Genomic DNA, 18,197 nt, shown 5'->3' with positions numbered 1-18,197 from the left:
GCGGTGCCTTCTAAAACCTTCGTGCCTGAAAATTCCAGAACGTGTCATGCTTTCACAGTGCACTCGGCGTATTCTAGAACATCCGCTCGTTGTACCACCACCACACCTCCGAGGACTTCTATGCTTATCCAAGATTTCAATGCCCTAGCTACTTTTCTTTTTCTAATCGTTTCTTTGCATATTTTATTAAACTAGGGTTTAGATATCAACTTCATTCTACCAAGGACCTCCACCGATGAACCATTTCATTGAGTTGTTTCAATCCTTTATTTATAGTTTCATTATTATCTTGGTTTTATTTTAGAATATTTTTTATCTTGCACTTATATTTTTCACATATTCTTTCGTCGCTGAATTTACCAATGTTGTAGATATTCCTCTTCATTGATTTGCAATTTTTCATTTTATTTAATTTCACTTTCATCCAACATCCAACCACTAAGTAGTTATAATCTTATTAAACTCTTCTTAATGCTTTTATCGGTTTCGGTGCCTGGTAATTATGCATTTGTTTTATTTTCCAATATTTTTCGACAATAATATATTTAATAATACAATCATTAAACTGTTCAAAAAATAAAATAATTTCATAAGGTTATTTACCAATATTGTATTTCTTATTGTAAGTAGCTACTTGTAGTATCGACGTCCGATATAGCACTTACTTATTTTCATATTTTTAACACATTTGTCGTTTTTTCTGAAAGAATACTAAAATGCAATGGGTATCCAAATTATTTTATTTTTTTACATTTATAATAATTTACAATATATTTATAATATCTAAATACATTTTTTAGAACCTCAAATTACTGATTATAACATAAAATTAATTAGTGGAATACGAAGCATAAACATAACATGGAACAGAGTAAGTGTAAAAACAGTATTAGCAATAGTTAATTTTTCATCTGTAAGAATTATTGTGCTTAATTAACATTCAACTATATGTACAGATTTTGTTAATTTGTTTGTTCCAAATATATAATAAGCAATAACTAACGAATTATGATTTTTAACTCTAACACATCCAATAAAATAATTGATGTCATTTTAAAAAATCAGTACACCAATGATTATTATTTTTATTATATTATGTACAGATTATTTCAAGTCGATTAGAATGCAAAGTTACAAAATACGTTTTGACGTTAATGTCAATTCAATCACAAGATCAAATAACTGATATACAAGAAATACTATCGAGTACAGAAAGTGGTCACTTTTTAGATAATCTTCTTCCAGGTTTTCAGTATAACATAAAATTAACTCCATCAACAAGTAATGGAGCATTACCATCCTCGCCTATGTATTCATTCACTACTCTTATATCAAGTAAATATTTTTTTATTTTTACTTAAAATATTATTTATTTAAATTATTATATTTCTTGAACTTTTGACTTTTTTGTAGCAAACTATAAAATAGCGCTCAACATTGTAATATCTACTAACTATACTAAATAATGTGATGTATAGTGTATTACAAATATTAATAAATATTTAATAAGAGGTTTTTTTCGTTATATAGAAAAAAAATAATATTCTATAAATATAATTGTTGCTTCATTTTTAATATAGCAAATGATGTTCAAATAAAAAATATTTCTATCAAACATGAAAATGGAAAAATTAAATTAAACTGGATTTTGGTAAATTCCTATCAACATTATACCACAATTCATGAACCGGTTACATCACTCATCAGATATAAAGTAATTTACTCAACACAACTTTTATAATAATTTTAATATTTTTATTATCTGGGTAGTATTAAAAATAATATATTATTCATTCATTAAAACTGACTAAATTATTTTAATTTTTTTAAGTTCTACCTACTTAATACCAATACCTACCTACATAGTTATCTATGTCTTTCTAAACATTTTCATTTTCATTTAGCTTAAACGAATTCTCAGCTGTTCCACAAGAGAAATAGAACAAAATTGGACGTCAATAACAATTTACAATCAGACCAACTATGAAATATTTAATACAGTGCCTAATTCTCAATATAGTATACAAGTTTTGGTTGACATCAATGACAAAAATACTACTCAACAAGGAAATATGATTGACGTATTAACACCAGCATCAAGTAGAAATATTTTAAACTATAATTGAATACATTTTTTTTTATAAAAGTGTTTTCTATATTTATCCATTAGACCCAAAAACCGAACCTATCTTAGATTCTGAGCATCCAATATATATCACTAATGACTCTATATTTGTTCAATGGAAAGTTGATTCAGAAAATTGCTCCAAGCTTAATGGATTGTTATCACAATTTTATATAGAATTAAAGGTAAGTTTTGTAAATACAATTGATTCTTTGTAAAATCAAATCACGTATCTTTTTGTAGAATAAAGTTGATAACATTATACAAGTAAGAAACACAGAAAATAATTACATTTTCTTTAATGACCTAAAATCAGGTACAGCTTATGAACTGAAAGTATTTATAAAAACAAATATTGGTTATAATCCTGAACATTTTCTACACGTCAAATTTACGACTAAATATGAAAGTAAGTGAAATTTAATAATACAATTGTTTGAATGTTTAGAAATTTTAACAAAACTTGTGTTTTTTTTTCTTTTTACATAATATTAGATTTAAAAGCAATAGAAGATTTAATAGTTTATAAAAAGAGTTTAAAGAAGCGCATGGTAGGATTTCGCTGGAGCTATTCACAAAATACAACTTTAGACGGATTTATAGTTTCGTTTAATGAGAGTAATTTTATTATACCACCACAGAAATGCTCAGCGTGGCCAGAATACTATTGTCATACATTCTATAATTTGAGCCCCAGCAGTAGCTACACATTTAAAGTACGTATATTGCCGTGAATAATGGTAAATGCTATATATTGTAACCACACTATATGTATAGTACTCTGTTAAATTACATTTAATGGTGTTTATATAAATATTTTTACACAAGATGAAACTATTTTTGTATTAGATTAAGCCAAAATCAATAGATTATCCAGAAGGTGGTAAGGTATCGTCAATTTATTTTAACAGCATCGATGGACGTGAGTATATTAATTAAGAATTCCTAGTAGGTTATAAATACACAATATACAATAAATTGAAAATAATGAATAATATATAACAATTTGTAATTAAAACAATAGTACAATTTAATATTTATGTATTATATTACGATTATTTTTTTATTGTACACATACAAATTTAGAACCTGATTCTCCAATGAACTTAAAAACTACCAAAATTAGTAACACTACTATGTCTATCCAGTGGGATATTCCATGGATATTCAACGGTGAATTGAAGAAGTTCATTATAAACGTCGAAGAAATTGCATCAATAGATATGGAAACGTGTTGCGTTAGCATTGCACCAACAGAAATTTCAATTTCTGAAGAATTTCCTACTTATAACCATACGGTAATACATTTTTGTACTATATAATCATAATCTAATTTTACGGTAGTAAATTTTTAAGCTGTTTTATTTTGAATCTGCAGATTAGTTCGAGTTAAAAATAATATCAATCTAATAATAAAAATAATAAATTATTTGCGTTTCATATACAACGTTTATCTATGTGTATGACATAATAAATCATTTATATTCAAAATATATACATAATTTTAATATGATTTTATGCTTAGCTTGTAAAAAACGATAAGACTACAAGTGTACAACATTAAATTCGATATAAGCTTATAGTAATGTTAAGGTTTACCGCAATTACACGAGCTATGTAGTTTACACCACTAGTCTTACGAAAATAAACATTGATGTTTTTGGGGGGAGTTTAAGATTTAAATAAATAAACTAATATTATAAGCTATTAAACTGTGGTTTTTGACCCTGCAATCCAGTGATCATCTTTAAATGTATATTTCAAAATTAAAAAAATGGCATTAAAAATAGCACTAATCTACCTCTAAAGTGCTATAATGGAGTCTCATATTCTGTTTTATCTTATTCCTTCGGATTGGTGAGGTCTTGATCAGTTTATTCGTTTCCAATTATACTACTAGCCCGGGTACCCATATAAAAAATTACATTTGTCTAATAAGTTTGTGCATACGAGTTACTGTTGAAATGTTATTGTAATATATCATGAAAAATATTTATATTGTTATATTTGTGTTTTCTTTTTGTTTGATAGTTTGAATAGTTAAATACATTAGTTGTTTGCACTTTTTTTAAGATATGTATTAAACATATTGTGCTTATGTATTTAAAATAAATATAGATATGTACTTAGTACTTAATAGTTTTCATTGCCTAAATTAACACCTAAGTAAATTATATTATTTATTTATTTTACAGATAACTGACTTGCAACCCGGATCAACATATTCGGTTGGTGTTTCAACTGTATCCAAATCATTATGGCACAGTTCACCGTCTAGACTGTCAATTACAACACTTACAACTATTTAAGAAGTGTAACTATTATTATAAATATTAATATTATTGTTTCTAATATTTTTTTGTTTTTTCTGTTATACAATAATAATTTACAATATGTGTATGATTTTGAAATTTAAAAAACATAATATCATAAAACTAATAATGTAGTATAGTACTCGCATAATATAATTTTGTTATCAAGTAGTAAATACATAATCTTAGCATTAATAAAATAGACTTTGAATTATTTAATTTTACAAATACCAACAAATAGTTATTTAGTATAATATTCAATTGTTGAAGCTAATAATAACCTAATACAAATTGATTAAGCAATCACGCAACTTTATAAAATCACTAATACCCAGAGGCTCATGGCCTCTTTATTTTTTCTGGTTTTTAGCAAACCCCGACATAAGTGTGTAGTCAAAAATTGTAAGTGTAAGCGTATAAGTACCTACATATAAATAAATATACCTACAAATTAGGTATAAACCATGTATGATAAAGTATAACTAAAACTGATCACTGCACTCCAATTCAAAGATTTCAAAAGGTATCAAACATTTTTAAGTTTATTATAATTACTTATAATAAGATATAGATATCTTAATATTTTTACAGTCAAATTGATAATCTATAACCCAAAACAATTGACAAATAATATAAATAACTCAATAATTGTTTATTTTATTCAACAATATTTTTGTTAACAATTAAAATATCCAGATATACAATAACATATTATCATAATACAATATACCTAATACTTGAATTAAACTATGAATGAGCTTTAAAATCGTGTAAATTTAAATTAATCACGTTTAAGATTACATAATATATTTATAAGCCGTTAAAATTGAATTAACATTTTAGAAGTTAAGTTAGTATGTATAACATAAAATTTAAGAGTAAGTAGATGTATAACTGGCAACTATATTATGATAATTTTAAATAACGAACAAAAATCTGGTAGTTTGTTATAATTTTATTATAATATTATCTACTCACATGTGTGTCTATTTGTATAATATAATAATAATATATTAAAATGCATTGCATAGCTTAGCTTAATGTCCATTGTATATTAGCTTTTTAACCTCGTTAACAATATTTTGCTCTAGCAAAATAAAGTAACGATAGTGAAAAAAAATAAGCAATAACTACATTTTTTTATTTGACTAGATTTATTGAAATTTGAAGGCCTATATGTAGGTAGAATGTTATTACAACATTCTGATTTACAACTGTTCCTCGATCTTTATGAGCTCTTTTATACCGTCATTCATTTCCTTAACAGCTTGATATTCAGTCAAACCCATTCTTCTCTTGTTTGAAATATCATAGATTCCGCCTTCTGCGTCTGTATGTTCTCCACGAGTACCTCTAACCTAAAGATGAAATATTATTTTGAATATATATTCTACTATTATTTATCTTAGATTTAATTAATATTGTTATAGTAATAATATTTTCCTCAGTGAGCATAATCGGGTAATAAGTGTTAATAATATATTAAAACCAACTACCCAGTCCCCGTTTAGAATACTATGATGTACCTAGTCCAAATATTAATAAAAAAATCAATGTATGTATTAAATTGTAGCTTAATAGTTGCTATATTTAAGGTAGATAAACGTATTTTTTATGATGTTACATAATTGATTGCGAATACTTAATGTAATGGTTACATGTATGGAAAATATATATTTACTGCACAGACATTAATGTGAAGTATAGAAAACATAATAATATGTGCATAAAAAAGTGGACAATAAGTATAGGTAACCTATATTATAAATGCTGAATTAAAAATTTCATGACTAAAAATACCGTCATAATAACAAATGTCTCAAATGTATTGGATCTATAAATGTCTAAACGACTGGACGGGATCTGAATGACTGAGACTTGATATAAATTCTTATCAGAATAGTTATCAGGTACTCGATTTTGCGGGATAAATTTGTCAGCATACCCAAATTGCATACTAAATTTTAATATCAAATGAAAGTTAATAATAAAGTATCCTAACGCCATCAGTTAGATGAGAAAATTTCGAGTAGGTACTACGACTACTCACGACGGTAACAACGAAAGAACGAAGCTGTCCATCATTCACAAAGTGTCGTAGAACGGACTAATGCCTTTTTTTTTTTTGAACTAACCCCATTAACAAAGGTATCTCAGGGAGTGCCAAAGGACAGATACTTTTCTAACTTAACTCGGAATTTTCACAGTTTTTACTTTTTTATTAGCCACATTAAAAAAATCTTACATAGATTGTTTAAACTTAGGTTTCGTCCTTCAACGTCGAAATTACATCAAAATAATTAATATAAAAATATAATTGCTTTTATGTTGTGATAATACATTTTAATAATTAATATACATTGTTTGAAATGTTGTAGTTTTTAATTGATTATAATGATTATGTCAATTTATATGTTATTACTTATTTAATATAATATTCAGGTCACAACTCACAAGTAATTTTCATAATTAATATTAAGTCCTTTATAAAACCACTCGTCTTATCGAATTTTATATCTTATGTTATAAGTACCTATCAATCTAAATAGCAACAAGCTGTAATAAGTTTTTGAAGAAATTTGTAAAAAAAACACACCTATGATAACTTTCTCAGCTTCAAACTTAGATTTAATAACAATTTCAAATAATGTAACTATGTAGTTAATATATAGGTACTTAGCTATCGACATGTTATCATTTACCTAGTAATTATTTTTACAGTTTTAAATGTCAATCTATAAAATATTATCCTATGACCTATGAGATGACCTGATGAATTAAAGTTAAACAATGTGTGGTAATGACTAAAAAAATAAACTATTTATCTCATTTCATTTTGTATAATGTTTTTATATTTTACTTATTTTATCAAAAATAATAATAATAATTTCTGCTGTATATATTGACCTTATATAGTTGATTAAATATAAGTATAATGATAAATTTAATATACACTATAGGTATATCAATAATGACCTAACCTTCAGGTTTATAATTGTTCAAAAGCGATAAAAATGTGTTGTAGGTACCTACTAGATATTTACACTTATTCTCAATGTTTTCTTTAGTCGGTTAATTTATTGCGAATTGTCCAGTCAATATTTTTTATAATTTATAATATATTTTGTTTCATGAATTAAATATAATATTTATACACTATGATTTATAAAAGTAACAGATTTTTGTATGTATTAATCTTAATTTACATACACATTTTTAATGTTTGTCAATGCACAATTTCATTTCATAATCATACAAATGGTAAGTAATAATTAAAATATTATGGAAGATTTAGTGTACTTAATAACTTATGAAACGTATTATGTGCCAAATGTAATCAAGTAAGCTAATTATTATACATACTTAATGACTTAATGCAAAATAATTAGTGATACTAAACAAATTAATGATATTAGTTTAAAAAATAATAAATGCAAATAATCAACTCTATTACGTTAACAATAAAACTTATAAAACTAATCCATAGATAATATAGGTATTTATTATTTTCATTTATAGTTAATCGCTTAAATTTGAATAAATTAGATACTAAAAAATATGTTAAATAAAATAAAATTTATAATTGCACATTTATTTTATAAATGTACGAAGAAGAGATAATATGTAATATAATAATTAAAATAAAATATACTAGAACTTATTGTATTTATATATTCATAAAATTTCATTGGATTTGATTTTGTTATGAAACTTAAACAAATTAAATTAATAAGTTTTAGTTTACATAGGAACATTAAAAATATATATAGGTACCGTCCCCCCCGAAAACATCGTATACTGTATCACTCATTATCCTGTAAATATTTTTCAATCTATTTGCGGGACGTTAAACTAGACTAATGGATCATACATTCCTATGACTTATAATTTTTTTTAACTTGTGTATTTTGGCATGCGTGACAAAACTTAATTTTTTTTTCAAACAATTTTGATCTATCAACATGTATACTAAACTTAAAATTTGTGAAATTGGAACTAGATATAACTTTAAACAATGTATTAAATTAATTAATTTTTTTCGTTCTAGACAACATAATATAATACACTAGCTGAATAATCCGGCTTCGCCCGTGTATTAAATAATCGATTCGTATATAAATTGTTTTTTTTTTTTTTATCATAATTAAACTATTTAAAGCCTAGCCATGTAATATGTAATATTTTTTATAATTTAACTTAATTTATGATATTTATAACTAAAATTGAAAATAATTAGTGTTTTACTCGTAGGCTTATTTGGAACAACCTTGTGAAAAAAGACACGCTAAAACATCGTAACCTTCAAATACAAACCCCTCACCCTCCCATCAGACAAAAAAAAACTGAAAAATCTGGTGAAATAGCGACGCTCAGAAAGATATTTGGAACAACACTGTGAAAAAAAAAGTTAAATAATGTTGTCACAAAATTGGAACATAAAAAAGGCCTATTCTTCTTTTATATATTATAATATAATATAAGGATTACACATTTATTATTAGAGTAATAAATTATTTGCTATCTATGAAATATTATTACACATTATGAAATTACAGTAATTACAATGTTCATTATAATTATTTTACATACAATTATTATAAATAAAATAAATATTCAAATGTTTATTTATTTATTTATTAACGGATGGAGCCCTACCTATACAACAATTTACAATCTGAATAATTCATTAATACAAATAACACATATAAGTTTATACATGATAAGATTATAATTCCAAGAATATATTTACAGGGTAATGAGTGATAAAGTGGTTCCCTGTTTTTAGGGACACACGGTATACACTAGAAACACAATTTTATAATGCCTATTGGTTATTTATTTACATATTAAAAAATATAATAATACATATTATTATAATTGTTTATTTATTTGTTTTTAAAATTAGAATCATTTATCTTACAAAATTATAACAAAAGATATTAATTAATATATTAGATATTTATTAATTTTACAAAAAAAAAAAAATAACAAGTTAAATTTTTTTTCTGTATCAAAATGTTTATGAATATGCCAAGTATAAACTGGAGTAGGTTATAAATATTTGAAATCAATGATAAAATATATCATAATTTACTTAAAATAAACAAATTATTAGTACTAATTTATAATATCTTGTATAGGCAGAATAAGGTACCTATAGTATGTAATTACTAATAAGGTAGTTAGATATTTCTAATATTTATTGATCATAGTTATAGCTAGTACACTGTACTATGGCTTGTATGTAACTATCAAAGGGAAATCAATATGAGAGAAAATTACAATTTATACATATAGAGTATTTAATAATTCATGAATATAAACTAATTATATCATAGATGCATAAAATATATATTGTAGGTATTTAAATGTATTATTAACTTATGTGAGCGAGTGAATGGTTTGATATTAAAGAATTATTTTGTTTTTATTTCAGATGTTTATGAGGATTATGACATTACGACGATTTATAGAATCACAAATATGTATATATTAAACAGCAGCAGTGGTTTGTAAATTATTATCATTTTCTTTTTACAACTTTAATACAAAATATTTATTTAAAAGTTAAATAATAGTGGTTCAATGACAATTTGAATATATAAAATACTTTATAAATTGAACGTAACTATAAAACCATTTTAATTTATCATGCTTAACCATTTATTTATTTAATCAATAATTCATATTGTATTGATTAAAGATTTAATAAATTTAAAATATCTGTCCTAAATAATAAATTTAAAAAAAATTTATTTTTAATTAATAAATAAATAAAATAATATCTAACTAAAATGGATTGTAAGCAACCACTAAATTCCATAATTTTAGGTACTTAAATATTATGATCTTTATGTTGAGCACTAACATCGTATAGTTTAAACTCAAATTACTTAGCTACTATCAGAATCCTTTTAACTTTCGTTTTCTTGGAATAATATATTTCAAAATCTCCGTACTACATAATATTCTTTATCTCCCAGTCACTATCTTTGTCCCTTTATCAAATATGATATTCTAACTAGAAAAACATACTCGAATAAAATATCAGTTTACATACAATTGCAACCATTTAAATTATAATGTAGGTATACATAAAACATAGATCCCGGTACTCATCTTGACTTACCATTTATAGGCCAATTTATAAACATATGAAAAACCTGCAATGGCTTCGTTTTACGGTGATTTAACAAAAAAAAAACGCTTTAAAATATTTTGCCTGAAAAACAATTTTTCAAAAAATCACCATTTTATAAAGTTATTCATTATAATCATTGATAATATAAAAAAACAATAATAATAATTTTAAATTCCGTTGAATTTTGAATAAATAGAAAGGTAACAGGTAAGTATACATAATTTCAACATTTTTGAATTGTTAAATTTTAGAGTTTTTGAAAGATTTTAGGTTTAATAATTAGGTACCTATTTTAAATTAATTACTATTCGCGTTCTATTCGTTGGGAAGAATTAACCTCCCCAAAAAATATAATCAATTATACCAATAATGTACCTAGGTACTTAATACTTATCATTAATATTATTCAACAGTACTAAAATTATAAATTTTTTCAAACCTCACTTGTATGGGTAATAATTATATATTAAGTATTGTATAAAGATGTATATCGTAAATGATACCGTGGTCAATTGGTTACATTAGTCATATGCAGGGCTCGGGACTTAAAGCATTTGCTTATTTTTATAGATTGGCTTAAAATGTAGCTGAGAGTTATGGAAGTGTATGTCATGTTAAAACGCATTCAATTATGAAATTTGAAAGTGCTTTTTTTTGCTTTTTTCGACGATTTTTTAAAAATAAGTTTATTTCCAGTTTTTCTGATTATTTTTGCTTTTTGACCAATTTTTCTACTTTTAATGGTTTTTTCAGAAAATCCCTCGCAAAATCTATAAACAATAAGGCAAAATGTCTCGAAAGTGAAGTTTGATTTTTTTATAATATAAAGATTTATTTATTTATTTTTTTTTTTTTATTTCTTAGTTTTAAACTTGTCTTAATCATTTTATTTCAATATTTTTGTAGTCTTTAATTATATTATTTTTATCACAGTTACAAATTATGTCTAGTACCTACTTTATCACGTAAAAATAAAGTGCTATAAGTCCTGAGCCCTGGTCATAAGTACTTTGCACTTATGACTTACGTATATTGTATGCTGGTATTACGAAAAGTCTTACATCTATGTATTAATTATGTAATCATTTAGAATTCCAGAGTAGTTAATAATCATTATTATTATTTATTTATTAGTTTTTTCTCATATACGATATCGTATGTACCTACTGCTGATCTTCTATTTTTATCTTGTAGCATTGTAGCATATAATTTATTATATGTACAAGTTTGCTCAATTCATAAAAGGATTTTCTAATAAATTGTATAATTTTTATTTTCAAACACATTTTTTTAGCTGTAGTGAATCAAAAGTTATAATAGCACTTTTTCTTATATTTAAGTAGGTATGTTAAAAACATGAATTAAGTTAAATTTATACAATTATAAATGTAAGAATATAATACCAACAGGAAATGAGCTACCTTTCTTAACATTTTTAAGAGATAACTTTACAACATAGCTGCACCATAGTCCACGGGGCGCTCACGAATTGCCTCCCGTGATTTTTTTTTTAAAAAGGTTACTCGAATTGCCTCCCGAAAAAAAAGTAGTCGAAAAAGTAGTGACCCTCTTGTACTGGAATCGCCTGCGATAGGTATAACCTTACATATTAAATAAACTGAGAAAATAATACATAAAATAAATATTTTAGTAAATAGGCTGTCAGCCGTCAGGTGTAATAATAATTAATAATAATACAAATAATAAATAATCAATATATCAAATAATAATAAAATAGATGATAGAATAATGAATGAAATAAACATTTAAGTTTGTTATATTGTATTATCGTATCGTATTAGCTTCGTGGCTTAAATTTATTTCCCAATGCTTTTAAATACTGCAATTTTGAAATTTCATTCATGTTTAATTTATAAAATAATATTTTTGAACATTATGGAAATCGATATCATTGATATCATCGATAGTAAAAACTATCGATAATCTAAGTACCTAAATTTGGGAGGCAATTCGAGTGTCGCCGTCCATAGACGTGAGTAGACTTTGATCGCAGGGTATGTGGTTGATAAAATTTGTTCCTCATATTTATTAATGCCCCTAAAGTTATGCTCATGATAATATGGTACTGTCTTAAAATAATTATGATACCTGTTTTTATTATCAGTATTATCAATAATTTTTATTACTTAGAAAATAATAGGTTTAAAATAGGTAAAAACAATTTCTATGCTAAAAGTTAAAAACATATTTTTATAAAGACGTGTTAATTGAAAACGAAAAACTTATAATAATTTCATAATTCTTCACATAATATTAAACCATGAACGTAGATCGTACCTACAGAATATGTTGTTATTTTTTCCCCCAAAAGTATTGTATTGCAGGAATTACTTCATATTATGTCCTCTAAAAAATCTTTTGCCCCGAGAGTAATGTCATGACGCGCATGGCTGCATAATTCATACCCCGTGCGCGCGCCTATGAGCGGCTCATCTATGCACAAATGGAAATTAAAGCTTCAAATCCCCGTAAGGGGTGATAAAATATTCCGGTTTGAATGGTTGAACATATCAAAATGTATGTTTCACTACTCAAAGTGTGATAATCAGGGACGAACATATACAAAATGTCAAATGGTAAGGTTAAAAAAAATGTCATTATCTTATTATTGTTGTAATTACATTATTGATATTATTTATACTTCGTAAGGAGATTAACTCATTGTGACGAAATGGGCTATGGCTAATTTTCCTAACCACGAAATTTATTTTTTGTTTATTTATTTATTTTTGAATAACCTGTTTTTATAACGATATTTTAACCATAATCCTTTTATAATTCATGTTATATTCCCGGATATTGTTAAATTACTATTTATACACAAAAACAGGTATGTAATTAATTATTAACTACTATTTATAAATGTATTATAATATTATAGTTATATAGACAAACTTAAATTTTGAGTTTGGCGGTCCTGGGGCATAAGGCATAGATCATCTTATATTTAATCCACTGCCTATTGATACATGAAATATATTATGTTGTTTTAAATGTTAATAGCTTTAATTAACAGTTTTTAATTTTAGTGATATTAAGGATCATGGGGTAGATAGGAAATATTTTCGAAGGGGGTTTTGATCTAGGTCTATATTAATATTATAAAATATTAAAATTGAATAGGAATTATTTATCTTTAATTTCTGGGGTGTTTGAAAATGACACCCCCCCCCCCTTACCTACGACCACGATAAGGATACCAAATATAATATATTGCTTTAGGTGGATCAGATCCTTAATCCTACTCTAGTTAGTACATTTCATCGTATTATATGTATAATCTAGATTTTAGAATAATGTTATTTGTTTATAGCTTGTATTTGAATTGCATGTAAACATTATAAAATTATACTCCACGAGATAAGATTAATCTTAATTTTCAAGTAACCAAATTAATTCATTTTTTTCTCTTTAAATGTCTGTGTAATTTTATATTGTTAGAAACAGGTGGATTCATGGATGATAATTTCTTAGATTACTTTAAAGGAAGTTATTCAATTGAAATACATTTAAGAACCAATTCTATTGGAATGCCATTACAAATCTATGATGGTATTCATAATATATCAACAAATACAAAAGAAATCATTAATCTTCAATCATTTCAGAATAATAGTCAAATGAGTATTTCCTATAATTCAAATCATTGGATAACACAAAGTATAAATAACTATAATGGTGAGTTCTTACTTATTTATAAAACGGTGGAATCTGGATTCTAATGACCTAAAAAAATATTAAAATGTTGTAGATATAATTTAAAAATTCATCAGTATTATTACTGAAAATGGGTGGTGGAGAGGATTGGTTAGTATCTTTAATTTCTTGCAAGTAAGACGTGAAGCAAGTGAAGTTAAAGTAGTGTTAACAATATTGTGTGGTTCATTAAGATTAAAGAATTTTTGAGTTGGAGTATGTAAATTTTGAGATTTCTTGAGTTAAGTTTAATGAGTAAATTAATTTTTTTATATTTGGTGCATCCGTGATGTTAGCTGAATGTTTGCGGATTATTGTCAAGTGTCTACAGGTTGTTGATCTCTACAGTGGATACAGTTAGGATAATGGGCACTTTGTGTTGAATTGCAGAACATTGGTAACGTTTCTCACAGTATGATCTTGGGAAAGCAATTTTTGTTGAATATTCTTTTTATGTATTGTCTAGTATAAATTTCTAACAACTATTCTATAAGATCTTTTTTTGTTTTGACTGATAGATAAGTGTGGAATGTACTTTGCTGGTTTTAGGAATTTGATAATACATCTGTAAAATGTTGTTAAGCTCAGTTGATGAACAGTTTGAATCTATTAACTAAACTTTTACACGTGAAAGTTTGATGATTGATTAAATGATTATGCAGAAAATTATACAGTTGTTAACTAACTGGATGTAGATTATAAGTAATTTCATCAATGGTATCATAAATTAGTTCTTCGATTGTGATGTCTATGATTGGTTAATTAAACTAGTCATGCTGTTTGTCAGCGAATATTGCTTAGGTAGCGATTTGGAGTTACGAAATGTTTTATTGTTTTCGGTAAATGATTTGGTGAGTTATTAAGTTTAACCTCAAGTTCTCCATCCGTAATTTATATTATCTTACTGTATGTTATCGATGTATTTATTTAGCATACTCTGTATGGACTATAGGTGCGTGCTTTAGGGATAATGAGAAAAGGAACCGTCGTGATTTCTGTTGTTATGCTAATAGTTAATACATAATATAATAAAATCGCATTTTGGACGCAATAACCTCGTAATGTTATGATAACATTTGCACTAGAGTTACGTATGTTTAAATTTTAGTCACTTACCCTTCAAGTAGTATGACCTTGTTATTGAATATTGCTGAGGCCCTATTTGGGAGTTTTTTAAGTAAATTAATTACTTATATATAAGACACTGCCTTTATTTTAAATAAATAAAGCTAAGCGTAATAATATGTGGTATGGACATGAAAACTATACGTCTTAAAGTTTTTAATAAATTATATTTACTATTTTTTTATTAGGATACAATGAGTATTGTACAAAGGACATTCGTTACATGGACTATACTACTGTACATTTGAGTTCTGGTAATTTTTAAAAAATATATGCTATATATCAATAATCATACTTAAGTTATTACGTTACTTATAAACAATATTTAAATTTTCTTATAATATATAAATTGCTATAATAAATAGCTCAAACGAAGTAAAAATATTTTTAAAATAATATCATTTGTTGAAAATGTTAATTTTAATACGGTGAAAATTGCATGTATCTAGTTATTTGTTTTTAAATTACAACGAAATTTAAAAAAAAAAACCATTTTCTCTAGAACTGGTTTTCCCCATATATTTTTATTTTTATCTCCAATTATTAAAAAAAGTGCTGAGAATTTTTACTTTTAATTCCCCGAAATATAAACGACTCATTTTACTATTTTGACATTTTTTTACAATTAAAAATGTCTTTTAGGGATAATAATTAAAACATTTAAAAAACACTCATCATAAATAAATTATAAATGTATCTTAAAAAATAATAATTTTTGCTTTGTACAAAATATAAGAACAATGAATTATTATAATATTAAAATTATGTTTGTATGGGATTATATTTGAAAAATATCAAAGTATCAAACAGAGCTCGCGATTCTCGGAATTTGTGAAATATATTTTATAACAAGTAGACACCTGAGGTCTTGAGGACATAGTATTATAGTATCACAAGTAACATGAAATATAACAATTAATGTAAACCGGCTTCAATCAATTTACATAATATATAAGAATAGGCCTCAACTGTAGGTTAATGACACGTGCACAAATTATCAAATTATGACTATTCGTGCTGTTCAACAACAACCTTCGAAGCTATACCACAGGTATACATTAAACACTCCAAGATAACCGAGCGTAAACATTTTCTGCCAAAGGTTATATTCCGATTTCCACCAAAAATAAAAATAAATTATTTAAGATATTTTTTGAAAACCCTTTGCATCAGTTATATCCCGCAATATTTTTGTTTTATTGAATAAATCAAACATAAAAAATTATAGATTAAATAATATCATGATTAGTTACAGATTTGATTAACCTACCTCCTGTAAGCTTATGCAGCTTGTGGTGATGATAGAGAGTTATTATAATTACTACTATAATCTATTCAGAATAAGAATGCCCACTCGACCGTCCAAAACTCGTTTTGTTCGCGCACGTTTGTTGCCACGGTAAGCGCTTATGTGTGCCGTCGTGCCGCCGTGCACATGCAACAATTTTATTGTATACATAGTGAACTATAATATTCCACCGTTTTCACGATACTGTGCCATTCGTGGTTTATGCGTTTATCCTCTGTAAACACGGCGGCGGCTGTCAACCGCGACGGGTGACGACAGTAGTCTACACTCTACAATGACGACCAATCACAGCACACCTGAATCTCGCCAGGGGAGTCGACCCATTCCGGCGGCTCAGTATGTATGCGCGAAAGTGGGCATTCTTATTCTGAATAAATTATAAGTTATTATTATTATTATTTCATAGCAACGTTATCCGCAAATAATTGACGGGTTATTGTCCGCTATCAGTCTGAACCTTTCAGTTTAAACCATGGTCTGTGACAACGTTAACGAAAAATTTAAAAAAAAAAATGTATTATGTTGGTGAATATTGAAATTATATCAATGGACCGTGGACATATTATGCTAATATACAATAATTTTAAATTTATACAAGCGTATACATTTAAAAACGGTATTAACCGGTTGAGGTTCTACTATGAACAGTTGCTAAAATGTTTACAACAAATAATTAGGAGTAAGATGAGATATAGATAATAGTTTATGATTAATATCTATAAAACAAGGTAAGGCCAAATAGATAATAAAGAATTTTCTATGGGTGAAGTGCATACATCGTAATCATTACTATTTCATGGATTTAGATTCAGAGAATCTATTTATTCTAAGAAAAATATCTTAAATAATTTATTAGTTTTTTTTTTGGCGGAAATCGAAATATAACCTTTGGCGGAAAACAGACATGGTGATAACGGACAAGGGTCATTTTGGCGGAAAAACGGAAGCCCCCAAGATAGCCTGTAGCCACATATAAAAAATCCCCCAGCATAGCATATTCAGATTTACCAGAGCCATTAAGTCTACAGCACCTTCACACCTTATATTTTTGTACACTTATTTAATTCAATGTTCTGTTACTATAACATCAATACTTTTTTAAATTCCAAAATTAACTCCAAAAACCCAATATAATCATACAAATAGAATACCTTAAATAAAACTCCAACCTATTTACTAAAATAAAACTATTTTTACATATATTATAATATTAATATTATATTATATGTTTCAACTTTCGATATGATTAATAAATTTAAATGTACTCCATCATTATTCTATATAATGTTTGCACATATCTACTAAATACGGCACTACAGCAGTAGTGTTAAAATGGAGTTACACACTATTGCCGACAATATAATTTTACCTATACCTGCCACTGTAATGTATGCGGACTTGTAAATAACGTAAATTAAAATTTGTCATTAACGCATTGGCATTACATAAGTATAATATGTACCTAGT

At 25.9% G+C, this 18,197-nt stretch overlaps 1 protein-coding gene across 3 annotated transcripts in view; it reads left to right on the top strand.

Annotated features, from left to right (window-relative positions):
• Window positions 1-18,197, top strand: part of LOC132923516 (uncharacterized) — a 46,445-nt gene that overhangs the window by 13,751 nt on the left and 14,497 nt on the right. The window contains exons 13-22 of one of the 3 annotated variants that reach the window (XM_060987578.1): window positions 801-871; window positions 1,104-1,335; window positions 1,581-1,714; window positions 1,905-2,100; window positions 2,171-2,310; window positions 2,369-2,534; window positions 2,621-2,841; window positions 2,975-3,047; window positions 3,212-3,423; window positions 4,321-4,637. In XM_060987578.1, the coding sequence (XP_060843561.1) occupies window positions 801-871; window positions 1,104-1,335; window positions 1,581-1,714; window positions 1,905-2,100; window positions 2,171-2,310; window positions 2,369-2,534; window positions 2,621-2,841; window positions 2,975-3,047; window positions 3,212-3,423; window positions 4,321-4,434 (1,559 nt within the window). In that variant the 3' untranslated portion in view covers window positions 4,435-4,637. Of the gene's footprint in view, window positions 1-800; window positions 872-1,103; window positions 1,336-1,580; window positions 1,715-1,904; window positions 2,101-2,170; window positions 2,311-2,368; window positions 2,535-2,620; window positions 2,842-2,974; window positions 3,048-3,211; window positions 3,424-4,320; window positions 4,638-9,874; window positions 9,947-14,041; window positions 14,279-15,609; window positions 15,676-18,197 lie in introns of those variants that run through there. The other 2 variants (XM_060987575.1, XM_060987566.1) reach the window with 2 other exon arrangements.

The sequence above is a fragment of the Rhopalosiphum padi genome, chromosome 1 (assembly GCF_020882245.1).
Source record: "Rhopalosiphum padi isolate XX-2018 chromosome 1, ASM2088224v1, whole genome shotgun sequence".
NCBI classification, from domain to species: domain Eukaryota; kingdom Metazoa; phylum Arthropoda; class Insecta; order Hemiptera; family Aphididae; genus Rhopalosiphum; species Rhopalosiphum padi.
The sequence above is the reverse complement of the archived record's forward strand: the minus strand, read 5'-3'. Positions and strand labels throughout refer to the sequence as shown.